The 19957-nt window shown below is 40.4% G+C and overlaps 1 protein-coding gene across 5 annotated transcripts in view; it reads right to left on the bottom strand.

Moving 5' to 3' along the window:
- The window catches only part of ZMYM4 (zinc finger MYM-type containing 4), a 48729-nt gene that overhangs the window by 17136 nt on the left and 11636 nt on the right, over nt 1–19957 (bottom strand). For 2 of the 5 annotated variants that reach the window (XM_064471362.1, XM_064471364.1), the window contains exons 2-18: nt 18635–18677; nt 17117–17647; nt 15461–15528; nt 14698–14868; nt 11825–11903; nt 11143–11395; nt 9074–9248; nt 8745–8957; nt 7047–7197; nt 6264–6379; nt 5861–6133; nt 5218–5368; nt 4770–4942; nt 4242–4392; nt 2491–2631; nt 2165–2202; nt 808–952 (exon numbers count right to left, since the gene is read on the bottom strand). In XM_064471362.1, the coding sequence (XP_064327432.1) occupies nt 808–952; nt 2165–2202; nt 2491–2631; nt 4242–4392; nt 4770–4942; nt 5218–5368; nt 5861–6133; nt 6264–6379; nt 7047–7197; nt 8745–8957; nt 9074–9248; nt 11143–11395; nt 11825–11903; nt 14698–14868; nt 15461–15528; nt 17117–17647; nt 18635–18677 (2872 nt within the window). The remainder of the gene's footprint in view (nt 1–807; nt 953–2164; nt 2203–2490; nt 2632–4241; nt 4393–4769; nt 4943–5217; nt 5369–5860; nt 6134–6263; nt 6380–7046; nt 7198–8744; nt 8958–9073; nt 9249–11142; nt 11396–11824; nt 11904–14697; nt 14869–15460; nt 15529–17116; nt 17648–18634; nt 18678–19957) is intronic. The other 3 variants (XM_064471363.1, XM_064471365.1, XM_064471366.1) reach the window with 3 other exon arrangements.

Consider the following 19957-nt stretch of genomic DNA (forward strand, 5'->3'; position numbering starts at 1 on the left):
CCCATAAACATGAATGCTGGAAGGGAAGAGTGGAAATAAGTACTAAATGCGTCCAGGTAAATGGTGTGTTACTGCAATTATCTCACAAGTAACTACAAGACCATAAGAGGTACCGTTAGAAAACTAACTACAAACTTCCCGCTTAACTTGATCTTCCTCATTGAGAGCTTTACATCAACAGTGGATACCCTCCTTCTACAGTAACAGTGATGAAAAAACCACTCCTCGATGACAGTCTGGACTGTGTAATAGCCTTTGAAGGTGTTTGTTTCCTCCAGCCCACAGAGGGAGCTTAGAGCAAGTATGAATCAATGAAATGATCTTAGAAATAGGGACTTAATTTTCAGAGGTTCTTAGTATCTGGATCTAATAATTAAAGGAAAGTGAGAGTTGAAACAATCTTTGAGAAATCATGCCTTTAGGCAAATGAGTCTGCTCTTGGGTCTTGTGCTGAGAGCCAGGAACTCATAAATTCTGTCCTGAGGAAAACAAGTTCCCTCTGTAGCCTTTTGCATGTCACTTAACCATCGCACTTCATTTTCCACAGTTAAGACAATCACAGAACGCTATAGATGAGTTAAAGCAAATCTCAAGATTCATCACACACAAAGTTTGAAATCCTCGAAGAACAGCAAATGTTTTACATCTGTAAAGCAAACTGCTACTTGGAAAATACCATACGACAATCTGGAAACTATTTATGGTTTCAAAATAAATTTAAAAATATCCTCTGCTGCACAAATCATGCATTGCTCTCTCAACTGCAATACAGAATTCTATAAAATGGGTAGGAGATTAGATACGTACCTGTCTGGCATTCTTTGTTTTGTGTGTGAGGTTTGCACGAGGTGGCCTTAGTCTGTGTGATTGGCTTGCACAATAATGCTTTGTTTTTCAGAAGCCTTGGCGGTTGCGATGGTGGCAGCTTTAGGGCATCTGTCTGAGTACTAGCCTGGTTGGAAAAGTACACGAGAGCAGAGTCAGTATTGGTTCGAAGAATATCATAAGATCAGTATTTGTTCTCTACTATGGGAGGTTGAACAATTTAAATCTCTCCTTGCTGATAAAGACTATCATTTAAAAAGTACTGCAAAAACAGCTTGCTAATGTATTTGGTGCTTTCCAGTCTTCACCTCAATTTATTTTAATCAAACAATAGGCTTTTTTTTGGTTCTTAACAGTGCAGTGAACAAATCTGCAAGAATGTTTTGTCTCTGAAGTCAAAGAACCTCTACAAACTTTTGACCTTGGAACCTTAGTGATAGCAAAGATATAAAGGGGAGTTAGGTTAATATACTTGTGATGACTAGAAGTCTGGCTGATAGAGATACCCAAAAAGCTTAGTAAACTGATGTGAAACCCCTGAAAAGAAATAAAAGTAAAAAATGACCACAAACGCTGGCAGTATTAGCATCGCTTCCTGATTACACCCAGACTGACTAGTCGTGCTTGTATTAATTTCATGTCCTGCTAACTGTAATTTTCAGTCATGCATTCAAATAACAGGATCTGTTTCATTAGGGAAAATTCATACTCTAATCCATAAAAGACACTTCAGCTAAAAGTGATGCTGTCAGTCTTCCAGAACCTAAGAGCTGCATAATAAAATCTTCGTATTTTAAGAGCGTTGCAAGATGCATACCACATACCTCAAAGAGCCCAAGAATAGGAACTCTAGGAGTTATTCACGGATAAGCGGTGACAATGGTTCCCCACAGCTCTGTTACCACACTACTAGGGAGTGGGGAAGGAAAGCTAAGCTGCAAGAGCGTGGTCATGTCAGCCCCAGCCGCCCACACTCGTCCCCTTCCTCCCCTGCTAGCCCTTTCAACATCACATCCCGCTTCTGGCCACAAAAGGTAGCCCCAAGTACAGAAGCCATACATGAATTGCTTGAGAACTACAGCCATCTCAAGAGCTACAATCTGACAAGCTCTGTCTTAAAACATCTAACCAATCTGTCAGTGGACACAAAAAGACTTTTATACCAAACAAGTTCTATCCATTAAAACAAAAAATATATCTGCAAGCTGGATGGATTTTAAATCCCAATCACAATCAGGAAAAGCAGTTACAAAATGACGGTTCAAAATTCTTGGATACTTTACTTGTTATTGATACAATCTGGGCGAAAGTGAGAAAAAGAGTCTCTCGTAAAACTTACATCTCCTATTATTTTTGCTGTCACAGTAGGGACTGCACCTGTGAAGAAAAAACATACAAGAATAGTCTGTGTACTTATCATCAAGGACCACAACCCATATTCTGCCAAGGTCAAGAAAAATAATTCCTATTAAATGTCATTCCCTGGTGTATGTACATAAATTTAAGTCATTATTTATAGCTAAGTAAAGGAAGGACAAAACTGTACCCATCTGCACTGATGTGAAGCATAATGAAGAAATGGCTGTTGTCCTCAGATCCCTGAACAAATATAAGCGTTCGGGAACAGAGGTTTAAAAATACGGGCATCATATTCAGCAGTCTTACCCTGTAAAACATTGTTGGAGTTAACCGTGGGCTGGGCAGCAGGGGTGCTTGCAAGGGACACCACATTTGCTATGACAGGGGTTGAGTCCTTTCTCAAAGAAGGAGGGCCTGATGAGGAAGCTGGTGCCATGGAAAGGTTTGCTGGACAGAGTGAACAGAAGAAAACTAAAATAAGCACTAATTTATAAAACAGCATTTCTGAAACAACACCCACCCTCCAGATTTATCTGCAAATGAAAAAGCCTGCTGTATGAGAAGGGAATGTAGGTGTCAAACTGCAGTGTTTCAGTTTAAATAGGAGCTGGTTCCACAGGCAAGCTTAAGCTGTTTTCCAGTAGCTGAAACATTTCAGAAGCTCACCACGGTAGGAAAGCAGCTTTCTCTTTGTAATAGAAAGTGTATTACAGCAGCACTCAGGAGACGAGAGGACTGGATGCCTCACCGTGCTTGGTACTGAACAGATTAGTATAGGAGGAGACAGTTAAGATCCTGACAAATAATGGTAAGGTGAATTTTACGAGGCTCTCACAGTTAGAGGAATTCTTATGTTCCTTCCATTTGAGAGCACCATTCGTTACCACATTACCGTGAATTATCACATTTAATCAAAAAATACTGTTCTGAGGCACTCCGTTACCCTGGCAGCCCCCAGTCCAGAGAGATGCCTGGAGACCAGTTTGCAAAGGCAATGCACACTCGCCTCAGCTGGGGTTGCAAGCACCCTTCTGGAGAAGCAGGCCCACCAAATATTTTGCTATCCTTACTACCCGCCAAACGTACTGACAAGGCCAGGAACATCGCATGGTATAATTATGGCCTGAAAGTATAAAGTTACTTATATATTACTCTTCATCAGGGAAAACAGGTCCCACCAATGTAAGCAGCAGATGTGCACGAAGTTGAAGAGTTGAATATGGCCTGGTGCCTACTATGGACTTTCAGTCAATATTCTTTATTGCTTGTTGGGTACTTACTGTTGCACCACCACCATTCAGTGGGAGATTATGCCCCTCTTTAGGATCAGTGCTATTTCTGCCCCTTGTTTCGCTTCCTCTTCCTGTTTGTGTGGGCCTTTTTTCCCTTTGCATTTCCTTCCCTACAGAAACTCACAGCTCCTAGCCCTGTGGGCTTCATTCCCACCCTCCTTCCCATTCCATCTGCTAAAATAACGAGCGAGGAAACAACTACATTAATCTTGGCACTCATACTTTAAGCTTAATCAACACTTAATGACATAGAAACGGTAACTCTTCATATGCCTACAGACTACACAGAACTGGCTATTTTAAGTTCATATATGGAAGTCTGTATTTACAACCATTAAGTCTACTAATTTCACCACTTGATCTTTTTTGTTAAATGAACATTAACATCCTACTGTATCTGGCTATGTCTTATCAAGGACAGGAGACAAGCACGGTATTTAACATGTCTTCAGTAGAAATCAGTACATTTTACCCCACTAAAAAGGGCTCTTGTTTTATGAAAGTGACTGAAAAGTTAAGTGCTTTTGTTTCACCTTTAAAATCACAATCTCGGCTTGGTATATGAAGCAACCTCATTTCATACCTGCAGAAGTTTGGAATTGTCTGAAGTAAGGGAGAGATTTAAACTGAGCCCATTTGATGGCAGTGGGCAAGCCCCCCAGTAAAGAATGGATCTCAGAAAGTTCACTGAATCAAGTTCCCAAATAAACATTCATATCACCACCATTCACTCCAAAAGGCAATACTACTCCCCGCCGGTTTTACCTGTGTTGTTTGGGGGCGGAGGGTCAGAAACACTTTGCTGATTACAGAACAACAGAATACAAAGCAGATTGCAAAAATGCTTGATCTCCCCTTGCCATTTCATGGACTCACTGAGTTTACCTTGCCTCTTACAACCATCACACTTTGCCATCTAGGAAAACAGAGTGAGGGAGAAATCAAACACACTTGTTAACAGCAACAAAGAGTAGGTGTGTTAAAACCTCTGTGCACCCTGCTCAGCAAATACAGTGTAAAGAAATCTGTAAGAACGCATCATTTTTGCAGCGTAACACAAAGCAGAACATACAGGTTGTGGGAAGACAGACACTGAATTAGGTTATCTCTGTATAAAAAACTGGTAGTCAGAAGTTAAGAAGGATTTACTCATCTCTCACATAGATGTAATTCATCCCAGGGACACAGAAGTCAACTGCGTAGAACGGGTAGTTCACACAGCTCCTAACGTACAAAGACTCTTTTGCTAGCACGTTTATATTCTAGAGGCTGTTACGTGAGAATATTGCTTACCTGGTAAAACAAAACTGTGAATTTAGACATGCACTCCTCTGAGCAAAATTCCTCCATCTTCCCCCCAAAGTGATTCTGGACCAGTTTGGGGGAAGACTGTAAACAGTAACTGCACATTTTACAGTGGTTTCCCCAGCGCTTAGCCAAGTCATGTTTATAGAGCAGTTTACAACCTAGAAGAAGAAAAAATAGCGAGAAAACAAAAGCATCCTTCAATATCAAAATGACATTTGCTTGCCACTTCTAGTTCTCATATTTCGTTATGTCTGTAATAATTTATTGAAACATACCATTAAAATGTAAAGTGTGAACAAAGTTCTGTGTTTCTAAACCTAAAAAAACAGTCTTCTAACCTAAATTGATACGGTTTCTCTAAGCATCACCACTAATTTTAAGGCAAAACACTTCTGACTTGATTTATCTGAGACACAGTCTTGCCCTTTCTTACCTTCACTACAGAACGGCTTATCTATGCCTGAGAATCGCACTGTCTCCTTGATAATTTTCTCAATTCTGCAGTATTCACACATTGCCATTACACCGCTCCTCTTCTTATATTCATCACAGCAGGACTTCCCACAAAACTGGAACATTTTACCCTGCATAACAGCCAGAATGTTTTGGTTTCAGTGTTTCACATCCCAGATAATACATTTTAATTGTTAATAAAAACTCAGAAGTGTATTTATGCCCTTCAAAACCAAAACCAGACAGCACTAGCGAATCAGTCCCCCCATTTAGCTTCAGAACAAAGACAGCACAATTCTCTGCAGAAAGCCCTCACCAGTGTGGTTTGTCCTGGAATTAAAAGGATTGTCTCTGGGACCAAAAATCAGGAACGTGATTATCTAGCCAGGCAATCTCAGGGCTTCGGGTTTTTTGGAGTTTCTTTTTTGTTGCTTTTAAGATCAAAGAACTAGTATCAGTATTAATTTTGATAATGGTTAAATGATACCAAAATCAGTTCCAAATTCCTCCCCAGCAGGTCATAGTAAGCAACAGAGCAGTACTGACAGACCACTGCATATAAACTACAAATTCTTGAGTTTCTGGTGAGAAATATGAGCTTGAAAAGCCCTAATCTTTATTACCTTGTAGTCAAGCAGTTCTGGTTTGGTTGCAAACAATCTGTTACAGTGCTGACACTTGAGTTTTACAACAGGACGGGCAAAAGTGACTTGCTGGGACTGGGCAGCCAGCCTCTGTAGACCAGCTGCAGCTGAACTGCTCGTGTTGCTGGGGGACACAGTCGAGGTGGTGCCACCTGCCGATACTGTTGCCCCCGACGGAATGCTTACAATGACTTGACCTTGCGACAGAGGTACCACGGAGGAGTTCATTCCTGCAGGCTTGTTGAACAAATTCTGCAGGGAAGCAAATCGAGGAACAGTCTTTATTTTACAATATTACTTATTTAACCCAACATCCCAGATATTTACATAATCAATTTATTATTCTGTTAATTCGGCTAAGAAGAAATCCTAGATGTCACACCTGAAAAGCTACTACACAACTGTAGCTGCAAAAATTGCGTATGCTCCCATCTGACATAGCCAAGTGATACTGAGGGTTTGCTGAAGTTTTACAGCTGTTGCACTGAACTTGAACACCTGAGGGTGAAACAGAGAAGAGAAAGTGATTTATGCAACGTCAAGTTGTATTGCAGATAATTTTGCACTGTGCATACAAAAACACAAAATCTGAATGACAAGCCAAGGTACACACAGAAGCCCAAGACGAAGTTTCTACAGATTCAGAAGCAGACACTGCAGCTGCAGTGCCTGTTGCTTGCCAGATCCTTTAATTAATCTCCCAGTATCCCTAGGATGTCAGTAAGCATTTTTCTATTTCACAAGAAAAATAGCTGAGAATATGTTTGCCTAGCTCGGTGCAACGTCAGGCAGAGGTAACTGAGCTCATCACCCTGGAGAACAAGGGGCAGAATAGTCACAGCGGTGGTATGGCACATGTCCACAGAAGTGGATTTGTCTAGCTGGGAAACCCACCAGCTGCTCTCACAAAAGCAGAAAATAGATTAAGGTTTATTATCATGTTTAAGTTCTCTAAATCAAAGCTGAAATGGCTGTACTGTCGCTGTTAGGTTTATCTATGGTAGAAAGTCCTTATGTTCCCATCTCAGCACCTCCCTTTAAAAAAAAAAAAAGCCACTTTCCACCTCCTCAAAAAAGAAAACTGGCCTTAACTTTCAAGACAAATTAAGTTCGCATATGAGCTACAGGTAATTATGCTTCTAAAGAAGTAAAAGGATAAAGTTACCTGCAGAAGTAACCATTTTCACTCTATACGCTGACAAGCAGTTAACAGAGCAAAACAGTTCCGTTTTTCCCAAGTTATTTGTGCTCTCTACCATCTCGGCTGAAGATCTCAAAGATTTACACAGCGTGCAAGGTGTAATTTTAGCTGACTTCTGTGGAAACAGGGAAATCTGTCATTCATTCAGAACTCAGTATTTTTACTGACCTGGAAATTAATCGCCAACATATAAAATGCAAATAAGAGTGACTGCCAGTGAAACAGCACTTATTTTACAGCTGAATTATTTATGATGCAGATATACTTACCTGAGTTATCCTGTATGCTTGCTATTTTCACACTTTGGCCACCCGAGACTTGGGCTGTCTCCCATTAGGGTAAGCCCTACTTTGCAGGCCGCTTTCAAGAGTGCCGAGGCTGCCAGGGCGAAGGCCTCCAAGTGCAAATACCACCATGTGTTTAATAGCGCGTGCCAAGCACCTCGTATCAGACCACTTCAACATTTTTGCTGAGAAGCAATGCTTTGCTTACGATTTTTCATACATCAGCTATGTATGTAAGCAATATTCCCATTTCACAGATTTATTTAACAGCAATATTCCCATTTCACAGATGAGAAGACAGAGAGGAGGAGGTTCCTCTCTCACCTGCAAAACCCCAGAAACTATCAGAATGCATCTGACAATCGAGTTGAATGCTATTTAAAAAAAGCAATTAAAAATAGATAAGACTCATAAGATTTGAACATACTGTGTTTTCAGGAAGACTAACATATATGAGGTTTTGATGTGAGATGCAAAAGCAGAGGGAAAACCCTCTCTTTTCCAGCTTATTTAATTTAATTTCCAGATTTGTTTCAGAGGACAACTAATGTTGTAGGTAATTTTCTGGATGAAATACTTTTACCAGACTTTTTATGTTTTTGTTTTAATTCATTAGGGCCTTTTTGGCCTAAGTGGCCTGAATAACGGGGCAGCAGAGCAAAGTCACAAAATGAAGTTACACTGTCTTATCAGAGGGCAATTTTTCCTAAAGTAATTGCATTAAAATCAGTCAGTCAAAAATAATGGAGCTATTATAATAAATTAAGGTTCTCTCAACTGCTCAGCTCTTTAAGAGGTTTCATTATAATAATTAAAATATTATAAGTTTTAAAATTAAAATAAAAATTATCAACTAATTATTACTGTCCCTCTCCACTTAATTCAAATCCTACAATTTAATAGTCAATACTCAGACAGGGAGCAAAGGCTGAAAAAGGTCACAGCGCACTGCTGCCAAGCGGTCCCATTGTGTCTTCTCTCACACTGGAACGCTCTGGTAGCTGGTTCAGTGGTAAAGGAAACAGAGCAACCTGCTTGCTTTTGCTGGAATGCTTTTGCCCAGAGAGGCTGTGGAGGCCCCATCCCTGGAAGCATCCAAGGTCAGGTTGGACGGGGCTCTGAGCAACCCGGTCTAGTTGAAGATGTCCCGGCTCACTGCGGGGGGTTGGACTGGATGGGCTCTAAAGGTCCCTCCCAACCCAAACCATTCTGTGATTCTCTGATTCTACGTGTCTGGGCAAAGACTAAGCAGCAAATGGCAAAAGGAGTTTTCTTAGACTAAGGCAGTAACTGAAATAACCTACTAATAAATTGGGTGTTTCTTAAAACACCCAAAATCTAATCAAAGCCATATTTTTAATATTCTGTCAAAATATACCTGCTTGTATGCTGTCACACATGTTGAACTGCAGAACTTTTTTGACTGTCCCTCTATTTGAAGGACATGACATTGGCCAGAGCCACTGTAGCAGTACCCTCCGCAATTCTCGCAGCAGTTCATGGTCAGGTTGTTAGCTGAGCGGAACTTGGAGAAGCAGGCATCGCTGCAGAGCTTGTGTACGACGTTCTGGTAGTTCACTTCGTGCCTAATCTGGAAGAAAAGAAAGAATATATAACAAGAATAGAAAAAATATGTATGTTCACCTCTGAGACAGCAAGTTGTCCCGATCTAAAGGGAATTAAAATGAAAAAGAAGTTTGCAATTACCACTGCGTTCTTCTGGCACATGCTGCAGTTGGTTGAAATGCTGGTAGTATGAATAGTAACAACAGGCTTCCTTTTCTGTTCGTATGTAGAAAGACACGACTGGCTGCAGAAATCCTTAGTGGTGCTTGTGTTGTCAAACTGGGCAGTGATTACATCCTTTGGATTTAGAATGTCTCTATGGAAAAAAAGAAAAACAGAGATAAAGAATTCATGTTGGTTTCATGTCAACTTGCTGGCCTGCCTTTCTCTGCAGATTAAACATCCTCTAGGAGAGGGTGGATTCATTTAATTTAAAGCTTTTCTTCTTGCTGATCTAAGTACCTGACTTTATTTTTCTTTTCCTATTAGGAAAATAGCGAAGAAGTACAATTCTAAGTAGATATTTCATGAAACATTTTGTACCTGGACTTTGGAGCGGCCTAAGAATACATCAAGCTGTATCATTACATCTTTTCAAAAGGAACGGGGAAAAGACAACTGTTTTGCACAGTCTTTACTAAAATAAAATTTAGAAAGCAGGATATGTTGAATAACTCCATTTAACAAAGAAAATACCAGTCATAATGGGGTAGGGAAATAAAGGGAAAACAAAAGGCCACAACTTCTAATCACTGTCCAGTTCAAACCGTCTGACCAGAATTGTAACTTTCCACCTCTCATCTCCCATCTACAGTTTTGTTAATTTGTTGCTGGATTTAACAAACTGAACTTTCTCCTAATACCTTCTCTCTTCTGAAACAGTCATTCACAGAAAAGTTTCAAAGCCCTGAAGTCAAAAAACTAGGAGGAAAGATTTATATAATTTTCTTGGTTGGAAGGATGCCTCCTGCTCACTTGTCCTGCTCACTTGTCCTGCCAGAGTTAAGCCATTTTTCAACAGAATAAATACAAATTACAGCCAAGACTGCTGAACTTCATTACAAGCCTTTTCACGCTGAAGACAGCAAGTGGAAAGAATAATTGAAGTCTCAAGTGTAAGTTCAGCTGACCTTGTAAAACTGAGAGTAATAAATTTGTTATGGAAGAAATGATGAACAAAGCAGCATTCCTTCTGCAAAGTAACTTTCATAACTAAAAATAATACATATAAATAATTCTCTTCTATAAACAGACCATAGCACAACCAGTCCACAGTGTTATTTATCTGCCTCAAGTCATGCTATAGTAAAATGACAGCTTAAAGAGCTAGGTCTCTTTTGCTAATTTGGAAAAAATAATACAAATGAAAAAAAAAATTAAAATCAGTAATTAAAATGTTTTTAGAGCTGAAGATTCAGGCCTGTGTTTCCAACAGGACCGTGGAAAATGTAGATCTTTTCCAAAGAGTCCTTTCCAAGAAGGCTCACAAAAGCAAACCTCACCTTTCCACTCTAGGCTTAGGTAGAAAGTAACTGATTTAGGTGCCAAAACCCCAACTGCCTGAAAAACTCAATCCTTAATAAATTTAATCTCTCTATATCTAACAAAGGTTTAGCCACCATCAAATAACAGCAGCAGCAATGTATTTTGGAGAGCTAAAACCTAGGGACATCTAAGCTCACAGAATGGAGCCAGACTGGAAAGTTGGTGGGTTTTGTTTGTTTGTTTGGATTTTTTTTAGAATACAAGGAAACATCGTGCCTCAAATATATTAATTTACCCATGTTTTATTTAATTTTAGGGGATTCAGTAAATCTATTTTCATCAAGAAGAAAAAATACATAAAATATTTTTTGAAAATGCACTCTTGCTTGTGGTTTTGAGAGTGCAACATTTTTAAATGGCAGGAAGGTGTACTACTTTTTGAAATACAGTTTTTAATATGGCTGATTTAAATTAAAAAAAAGACAAGGTACACACTTCACAACAGAGGCTTTTTAAATCTATGTGTACGTAAAATCCAATTAATGAAATGGAACTGAAAGCGGACAGACCAATTAACAAATAACAGGATTGGCCACAATTTTTTGAAGAGAAGCGTAACAGAAGCGGGCGCCACAGAAACAGCGTGTTGCATAAGAAGAATTACAGCCTTTCGTTATCTGCTTGAACATCAATTATTACCAGAACAAATTAAAACACTGTCCTACTTTGAGCAGCTTGAGCAGGTTTTCTTGGTAGAAGCTGGTGGGCGAGAAGCTGGAACAGTGTATCCAGTGAGGCACAGTGTGGAGCAGAAGAGCTGGGTAGAGCCTTTCCTCTGGTATGCAGTTTGCCCCTTCTGCAGGATTTTTTTACAGCCAGAACAGGAAACCCGAACAGCTGTGGTTGGAACTGAAGGAAGCATTTTACTCATGCCAGAGGATGCCACAGCAGGCTGGAAACCTGATGACAGCTGTGGAGCTAAAAAAAACAAACCACAGAGAAAACATAGAGTAACTGTTATATATGTATTACACATAATTTGCTTCTGTGCAGGGGGCAAGCGCAAAGCTTATGACTTCATTTGGGTTGTCAGGGTCTAAGAGGGAATTAAGTAGCAGATGAACTCTCCATAAATACATGCCCTGTACTGGTTTTCTGCGTAGCAGATTGTTTCTACTACTCGTAAGACTGAGAATGCACTTTTAACATCCCTTTCACATTCAATTTTCCTTTGCCTGAAAAATACAGTATTTTTCAATCTCTGAATTTTTGTCTGTAAAACAAATTAGCTCTTTTTTTCTACCAGGGTCAGACATAGCAAACAAAATGCAAAATAACCTGCAAGCCTATTTGCAAAGGTGATATAATTTACACGTTTAAACAAAGTTAGTCTTGCCTATTCCTTACCAAGAGGACTGCCACTGACTGAAAATACAGCACTGATTTTCAGCTCCCCTTCCTGAGTTTTTGGCTGTTGGCCGTACTCCTAAAACAAAGGGAAAGGAAAAGGAGAACAAATACACACATGTAATAACAGGTTACAGGATTTTCATTCTTTCATAATGCTGTATTGAATCTTAAGGTCCAGGAAGGCAAGAGTGAGTCTCCTAAGCCTGCTCCAAAGGCCGGGTTTACAGATGTTGCTGTATGAGCACCACACACAGAACCTGCTCAGAGGTTCACAGCAAACTACAGCTGAGGGTGTCATGTTGAAACGGAAAAGCGCAGCCGCCTGGTGCATTCCCCTTTCCAGCTGTACTCCAAGACCCCTCTAGAATTCAGCTAAAGCCTAAGAGAAATCTCTGCTTTCCACTTATACAAACTTTCCATCTGGAAGTGCTTCACAGTCCGTGCCCCTATTCTGTGAAACAAGCTTTATCTTCACATTCGTAGGTTGTAATAACGAAATAGAGACTGGGACCTAGATGGTGAGAAGCATTCTGTACTTGGCCATGAGTTAAGTACCTTGGAGGAGCCTAAGGTAAAGCTTCAGAGATCAACGCTGGCACCACTAGAGTCAGACCATCACAGTCCCGACTTAGAATGGCTTCAGCGAGAGGGCAATAACCTCACATTTTCTACAGCATGAGAAAATCCCTACAGACAGTTGCGTGTGGAATAGCTGACATACAATAAATTACTAGCTTACTGCACAGCAGCTATTCATACTTTTGACACCATGCTTCTTGCCCGTGCTCTCCCTGGAAATCTGAACCATAAAGCAGCTTGTAACACTCTACATGTAAATCTTAATAAGCTGAAAAGCATAATCTCTTGGAACTACAGAGATGATAAGATTTAACATACTTACAGTCATTTGAAAGTAGCGAGGGCATGATGTCATGTTATGACTGAGCTAAATTCACAGTTGCTGTCTGGCTGCAAGGTAAGCCAATTCAAAAATCACTAAGGAAAAATAAGCTCTCCCTTTTCAGTGGCAGCAGACTGCTCCCTCATCTTAAGCCTTCTCCTAAAGTCACACGCTATCATCCACATAATATATGCTAAAACTTAACACTTCTCTTACTCCTGTGGGAAAATGACAAGATTCAAAACTAGGACAAACTATTTCTCAACAGGTTTCCCAGGAGAACAGGCAATGGTATTCGTTCATCATGTGAACCATCAGATGGAAACACTCAAGTAAGAGAAGCTTTTATGCCGTGTGTGGGCATGCCATGATGACGGGTTTTAAAGCACCATGGGTTTTTTAATATTACAGTTCAAAACTAGTTATTTGCAGAAATACAGTTTTTTAAGCATTTTAACTGCAGTTTTATCCTTAGTCAACACTAGTAAGAGAAATGGAGGACATCGACTGCGTGATCAAGCATAGTTTCACAGCAGTGTAACAGTGTCGAAAGCCAAGAATCTTCAGCTCCAACTATCGGTTACAGCAAGAAATGCTCTTATCTTTCAGGATGCATGAAAAAACCAAAACAATCCTGCATTAATTCCAATCCAAAGCAAACCAAAATGAACCTTCATCAGTTCTCATACTTTTCCAGTATCAGGCAGAGTTGATAATGACAGGATTTTACTCCAGGAATTAATATTTTGGAGAATATGATATTTGATATTTAAATTCAAGACTTCACTTTTACTTATTAATATGATCTTTGATAACCACACACATCTTCCACTGCATTCCCCACAAATCCACACAGCAGATGCCATCCCGGGAGGACAAAAGAACAGACAGACTTAACTAACCTAAACATGGTTTGACGTTATATATGCTTAAGGAAAAATTAAAAAACCAAACAATCTCAAAGACACCGAACAAATCGAAGGGCAGTGAAATCTGAATAGTTTCAAATAATTAGTTTAGCTCTTTATTTTATTAAGCCAAGAGTATTACGGGAAAAGAAGAAAAAATGTTGGGAAGACAGGCCCAGGGAGAAGAGGAGGTAGAGCAGAAGTACACATAATGGTGCTAGAAAAACTAACGCCTGCCCAAGAACACCAGCACTCTAGTGTCGATGCAAGTGGGATGAATCACCCTGGGAAGTTTTGCACCCCTTTAACTGCATGTGAATTGTGGCATGTAACCCAAATCATAGCAGTGGGGAGACAGGAATCGCAACACAGATCATTTCCAGTGTCACATGGCAAACCAGTGGCAAAGAGAGCGCTTAGAGCTCAGGAATCCTTGCCCCAGCACCACTCAATCCATACGTCAGCCTTTCTCCACTTTGCAAGTATTGAACTTTTACCTGTATCATCATTAAAAATGTCAGTCTCAAATGGGAAAGTCGCCTTGACACATGCTTAAATTGACTTCACTGACGTGTATGTATTTAAATATTTTGCTGAGGTAAGACCTCTGGGTGTTAATTTAGAATAAGAACAAAACAACAAACTACTGTGCTCGCAAAGATAACCTTTAAGAGTGAAGTAGCAGGAATAGCACTGTTTCAACTATAGATCTCTAACTGTGACACTCACAAAATATTCAGTAAAACATGATTTACGTTTTATTTCCTAGTGAGACCGAGCTGAGATAAAGTGTCTATTTTGCCACAGATTTAATAATGAAAGTTTTACAGCACTTTGCTTTGTCTCTAACTGAAAAGCAAAACATTTCCAGTGACATGGTAACATGACATCAAAAAGTTGGGGGTTTGGGTTTCATGGTAGTATAAGAGGGAAAAATCCTTCTACTAAACTATGTTCTTCAAGTTAAATTTCGGTCAACAAACCAAGTAAATTGCTGGATTTACATCCAGCTTAAGCGGTCAGCTGTCAGACCAAAATGAGAAATGCAATGGGAAACTTACCTCGGAATTATCAGGTTCATCTTTAATTTTGTCTAATAGTCCCTGCTGTGGGGCCATAGCTTTATCATATTCGTCATCCAAAGGCTCCTCCTTAATTCTAATATTTGGTGCAAAGGAATTCCCCAGCTCTTGTCCAATAGATTCCTTACTAGAAAATAGGTAGCTAGACTCCTGAAACAATAATATGAAAAAGAATTCACCCTCCTGCATCTGCCATTAGGAGTTGGGCTGCTGCCAAGGGGAGTTTCTGTTGCAGACCAAGAGAAATGGGTCCTGCCACTGGAAGGTGGGAGAAATGACGGGCAGCAGCTGCTGCCTCTACCTCCCTGCAGCACCCTCTGTCATCCCACCCCCAATCCTTTTCACTCCTCTGGACAAAGCAGAAGCCACCCAGCTCTCTAAGTTGCTTGTCAGTAGGGGCATTCGGCTGTTTGGGCAGTGTCTCCTGTTGATACAGCTGTTCCCTGTCTCATCTGGAAAAAAGGCAGCAGGTCAGTTGGATGCATCCAGGTCTAGGTTCGCTTCACCAGTCAGTCAGACCATGCTGAACATGAAAGTGGCTATCAAAAGAATCCTCAATCCAAAGAGAGGGTCAGCAAAATTTTACAAAATTATATGCACTGTTTAAGTAGCAAAGATGTCTAAGAGTCAGAAGATCAGTTTTCTTGATACTCAAATTTACACTCAAATACAAAATACGTATTTTGAATTATTCCAGTATATCGCTGCACTTGCAAAAGTGTTTGAAAGATCTATAGCTTACCCTGAAGTTAGTTTCTGGAGTTTGTGGCGCTAACTGCGTCCGTAATGTTTCTTCTACTTGATTATGAACTGAGGAAAACATATACATTAAATATAAATGAATACAGATTCCAACGCATTTCCTTTAAAACTATCTAGAGTCTCATACTGATCCCCAACCCCGTAGTCTGACAGCACCTCAGAAGTACTGAACTACTCCCTTTCTCCTCTCTGCAAATAAGATGGTAATCCTTACAGAGAATTGACATTTTTTATTATTCTATTTGGCCATTATTCTCGCATTCCAGCAAAACGGTTGTAAAATTCTGAGGTGAATTGTTCATTCAGAATTTTCTCCACCCCAGTGAGTTCTGAACTCTGCCATGTTTTGACATTTAAATCAGAGAACATTTTTCAGAGCAACAACTTCCAGCCTTTTCTTTGCTGTTCTGGCCTTTTGCCTCTTCCCCCCTTCTCAGGAAGCAGTAGCTTACACTTTTTTAGCACATATCTTTTTTAAAATACCAGATTTGCCTGGATACTGGATGCTGCCTATGAGCATTTACTATTGCTGTTTCAATTACTGACCACTCTGCCTGAGGCTATGCAGCTTTCAGCCACAATCTGATAACTGCAGGTATTTACAATTTTCTGAAATACGTCTTTTGCACAGAAATATTCTTTGCTTGATTTCTACCTGAAGGTAAAAGCAAAGAGACCTCTTTAACTCTTCTTTATTTTAAAAACACCCGCATTGTTTCTTTATCATTTGTGGAACCTGGAAGCACCAATTTTAAGATGCTGCTACTAAACATACAAACTTTAAATATCAGAATTGTAAGCTGTGAATCTGAACAAGTAGCCAGGAGGCTCTCACTCGTTGGCCTATCCTCTCTCCAGTCTTTTGAATAAACCTAAATTGCCTGCTCCAGCCTGGTTGTGCCTAACTCCCTCCTCACTGTTCTACTGAAACTTTCAGAGCCTGGGAAGTCAAACACAGGTGTGTGGGCAGCAAGACTACTGGCGACTGCCAGGCTCCCTCTCAAATGTGAAATGCATTACAGGCATCTCTGGTTCTCTCCATGTTGGCTGGACAAATTCCAAGACGCAAGTATCCGAGGAAGAAGGAGAGCAGTCTCCCAGGACAAGCAGATCTCAAGTTACACCCTGGCTGACTTCCTGCAGATGCTAATACATTTCTAGCAAGCCTTTTCCTGATGCTACTACGAAATGCATATTGCTTTAAACACATATACATTAATGAAGAATTGGTACTTTGCTCAAAAGAATCTTTCCTGGCCACCAACTTAACCTAAACTTCATCATCTTTTCTTTTGAGGAGTTACAAGGTCTATAAAAAACAGAGAAAAAACAAAAGGAAGCTTGAATTGTCACCCAGCTTGGTTTAGTAAACCACCACAACAAAGGATATGTTGAGGCTTTGAAACAAGCTGTGGAGGACGAGAGCCCCCCAATGCTGCGAGGCCCTTTGGCAAATCCTAGTCCTAACACAGAGTTCACTGTATTTTGGGGTTCTTTATAAAATGCTTCCCTACATGCAGCTATGCATATTCTCTTCAACAAGATGATGTTTTTAATAACTAGCCCTATTGCTAATTTCTGTCTACTTCTTTCTTCCTCTTTGCTGGGTAGCCAGGTCTACGATGTCAACAGTTACCTGCTTTGTCAAGAAAACTGCTTTTCAATCTAGAATCCATATCTTTAGGGATTTTTTCCAACCGTTTTTCACGTTCTTGAAAATGTCCTTCTCTATTCTTGTCCTTTGCTGAAAAAGTCTCTTTGCCATTATCTCTTGTTATGCTAAAATCTTTTCGAATTGATTTAAATACAGGGCCCTGCTCAAAAGGTGAAGTGAGATCCTTCTGGATTGCATTCTGAATCTGAATTTCTTTTTCATTGTCCAGTTCATGTTCTGTAACTCTCTTGCCCTCTTCCAGATGGTCTTCATCATGAATCGCTGAAGAAAGAGTGTCTTTTGGAGTGAAATTTTGATCATCTTCGTTGTCACTCCCAACAACAGGTATGCCTGCAAGATCCCCAGAGTTCAGAAAATAATCATCATCATCATCATCCAGCAGTGAGTTTTCAGATCCTGTTCGATTCTGTATTCCGTAAGATATGCTGTCGAGGGCAGGTGTTAAGTTGTGGTCAGTGTCCTCAGACATTTCTGCATCCAGAATTTCACCACCTAGGGAGAAAAAAAACCCCATAAACAGTCAGAGAATTCACCAACTTTATGTGTAACAAGGACGAGTGTAAGTGTCCTTTGCTTATCTGTCTGATGCTGCAATTCCTCGAATACTCTAAGCCTTCTTGGTCCTATATTTCTGATAAAACATTGCTGACATAAGAAACAGTTCTGTTCCACTCACCACAGAGTGAAGCAGAAGCTGAACTGCATAAAACTAGCCAAAGAAGAAAAAAAAAAAAAACCCACAAAAAAACCCCCCAAAACTTCTATTCATCTCATTTGTAACACTCGTGGAGAAGGCAATTGTGGTTTGACCCAGCAGGCAGCTAAACACCACATGGCCTTTCGCTCCCTCCCCCCAACAGTGGGATGGGGGAGAGAACTGGGGGCGGGGAGGGGGGGGAGTAATATGATTTGTGGGTTGAGATAAAGACATTTTAATAGGAAGGAAAAGGCAGGGAAAATAACAGTAATAATAATGATGATAAAAGAATATACAAAATAAGTGATGCTCACCACCCGCCGACTGATGCCCAGCCAGCTCCCGATCAGCGGCCCCCCGGCCAGCTGTCCCCTAGTTTACACACTGAGCATGACGTCATATGGTGAGGAACGTCCCCTTGGCCAGGTTGGGGTCAGCTGTCCCGGCCGCGCCCCCTCCCAGCTTCTGGTGCACCTCCAGCCTTCTCGGTCGGTAGAGCACGAGAAGCTGAAAAGTCCTTTACTAGTGTAAGCACTACTTAGCAACAACTAAAACATCCCTGTGTTATCAACATTATTCTCGTTCTAAATCCAAAACACGCACTGTACCAGCTACTAGGAAGAAAATTAACTCTTTGCCAGCCTAAACCAGGACAGAAATGCAGGGAGGGAATGAGTGGCAAGGGCTAGGAGAAGGGCAAGATAGTCTTTTCCAGCAGCAATGATACCTCTAAGAAATGTTTGCGAAACTATGGCCTTATATAAATAAAGAAAAATACTTACATTTTTCTGTAATATCAAATACCGCATCAGATTTATCTTCAAACTGTAAAAAGGAAAGCACTATATCATTATCTTGGTCAGCTGCCATGTACTTCGCTAAAAAGTATCTGATCAAAAACAAAACCAACGAGAAGGATCACAATTCCTCCTCTTTCCTTTCTTGCCCCAAGCAAAGTTCTATGAATTAAGACTGTTGCATTACTGAGAAGTCACGTTTACCCTAGCAAGTTCAGAAGGACATAGAAAAAGCACATAGTGAAACTTCAGAACTAGCGTTGCTTCCCAGAGAAGGTGGAGGCGAGAGGGGAGGGAAAGGAATGTCAAAATTTTCACTTCTACATGAGATACTGGTACCAGGTCAAGATCACAGATTCTGCCCTCCTTGACGCTCTACAAGCCTTCAAACCCTCTGAATATTATAAATGGGAAAACAGCAGCATATGCAGCTTCCACAGGCATGGGCTGCACAGATCCAAAGGTTTTATCTCTCTAACAGGGAATGTCTCCTTCCCAGGAACAGTGAAATATAACGCTTAACTTCCAACAGTAACAAGACAACTAGTGTCAGTACGAGTGCAACCAAAGACGAACCAGATGATGACTGTATAAAACATCCGTTTACATTAAGCATTCTCTGACAGACGTTAAAGTTGACAGCATGCTTGAATTGTCTGAAGAATTACGCGCATTCAGCCTAATTAGTTTTATTCAGAATGCCCAACTCATTAGCATCCCTCCTTTCTGCCTAAAAGGTAACAGCAATTCATCTAAGTCATCTCTCCTTTCTCTATGACTCCAGCTCTACGTTTTCTTTTCTAGTAGATCCTGCTCACTCTTCAATTCTTAAGCCATCTTAAGGAAAGTAATGGGATTTGATAGCAAAGGGATGATCTCTAATTTTGTTTAACTCAAGTCATTTAGTTGATAAATCTGATATTCCACAGGACTATGACAGGAACTATCAGTTTAGTAGCAGCCAGCTGTGGGAAAGGTGACAACATATTGTCCCAGGGTTCCTCTGAGGGCAAAAAGTTCATCAGTCTCTTTCCAATATCACTTGCAGGTCTACAAAGACACATTAGCTCCTTCGGCTTAATTTGGCACACATGGAATAGTGAGGACCTGTCCAGCATTGTAAATATCTGATACTGCACCAAAACTCTCCAGTGTCTCTGAGCAGAGTTGAGGCTGGAAAAGTGAAATACAGAACCAAAAGGAAAAAAAAAGTTACACTCTTCCACAAGGCTGATGCAAGTCTATCCACTGTAATTATCTAGAGGATAATTACCCTTTAGTAAGGAAACATCTTCCAGGAAGGTCTGC

This window comes from Phalacrocorax carbo, chromosome 22 (genome assembly GCF_963921805.1).
Source record: "Phalacrocorax carbo chromosome 22, bPhaCar2.1, whole genome shotgun sequence".
Taxonomy (NCBI): Eukaryota; Metazoa; Chordata; class Aves; order Suliformes; family Phalacrocoracidae; genus Phalacrocorax; species Phalacrocorax carbo.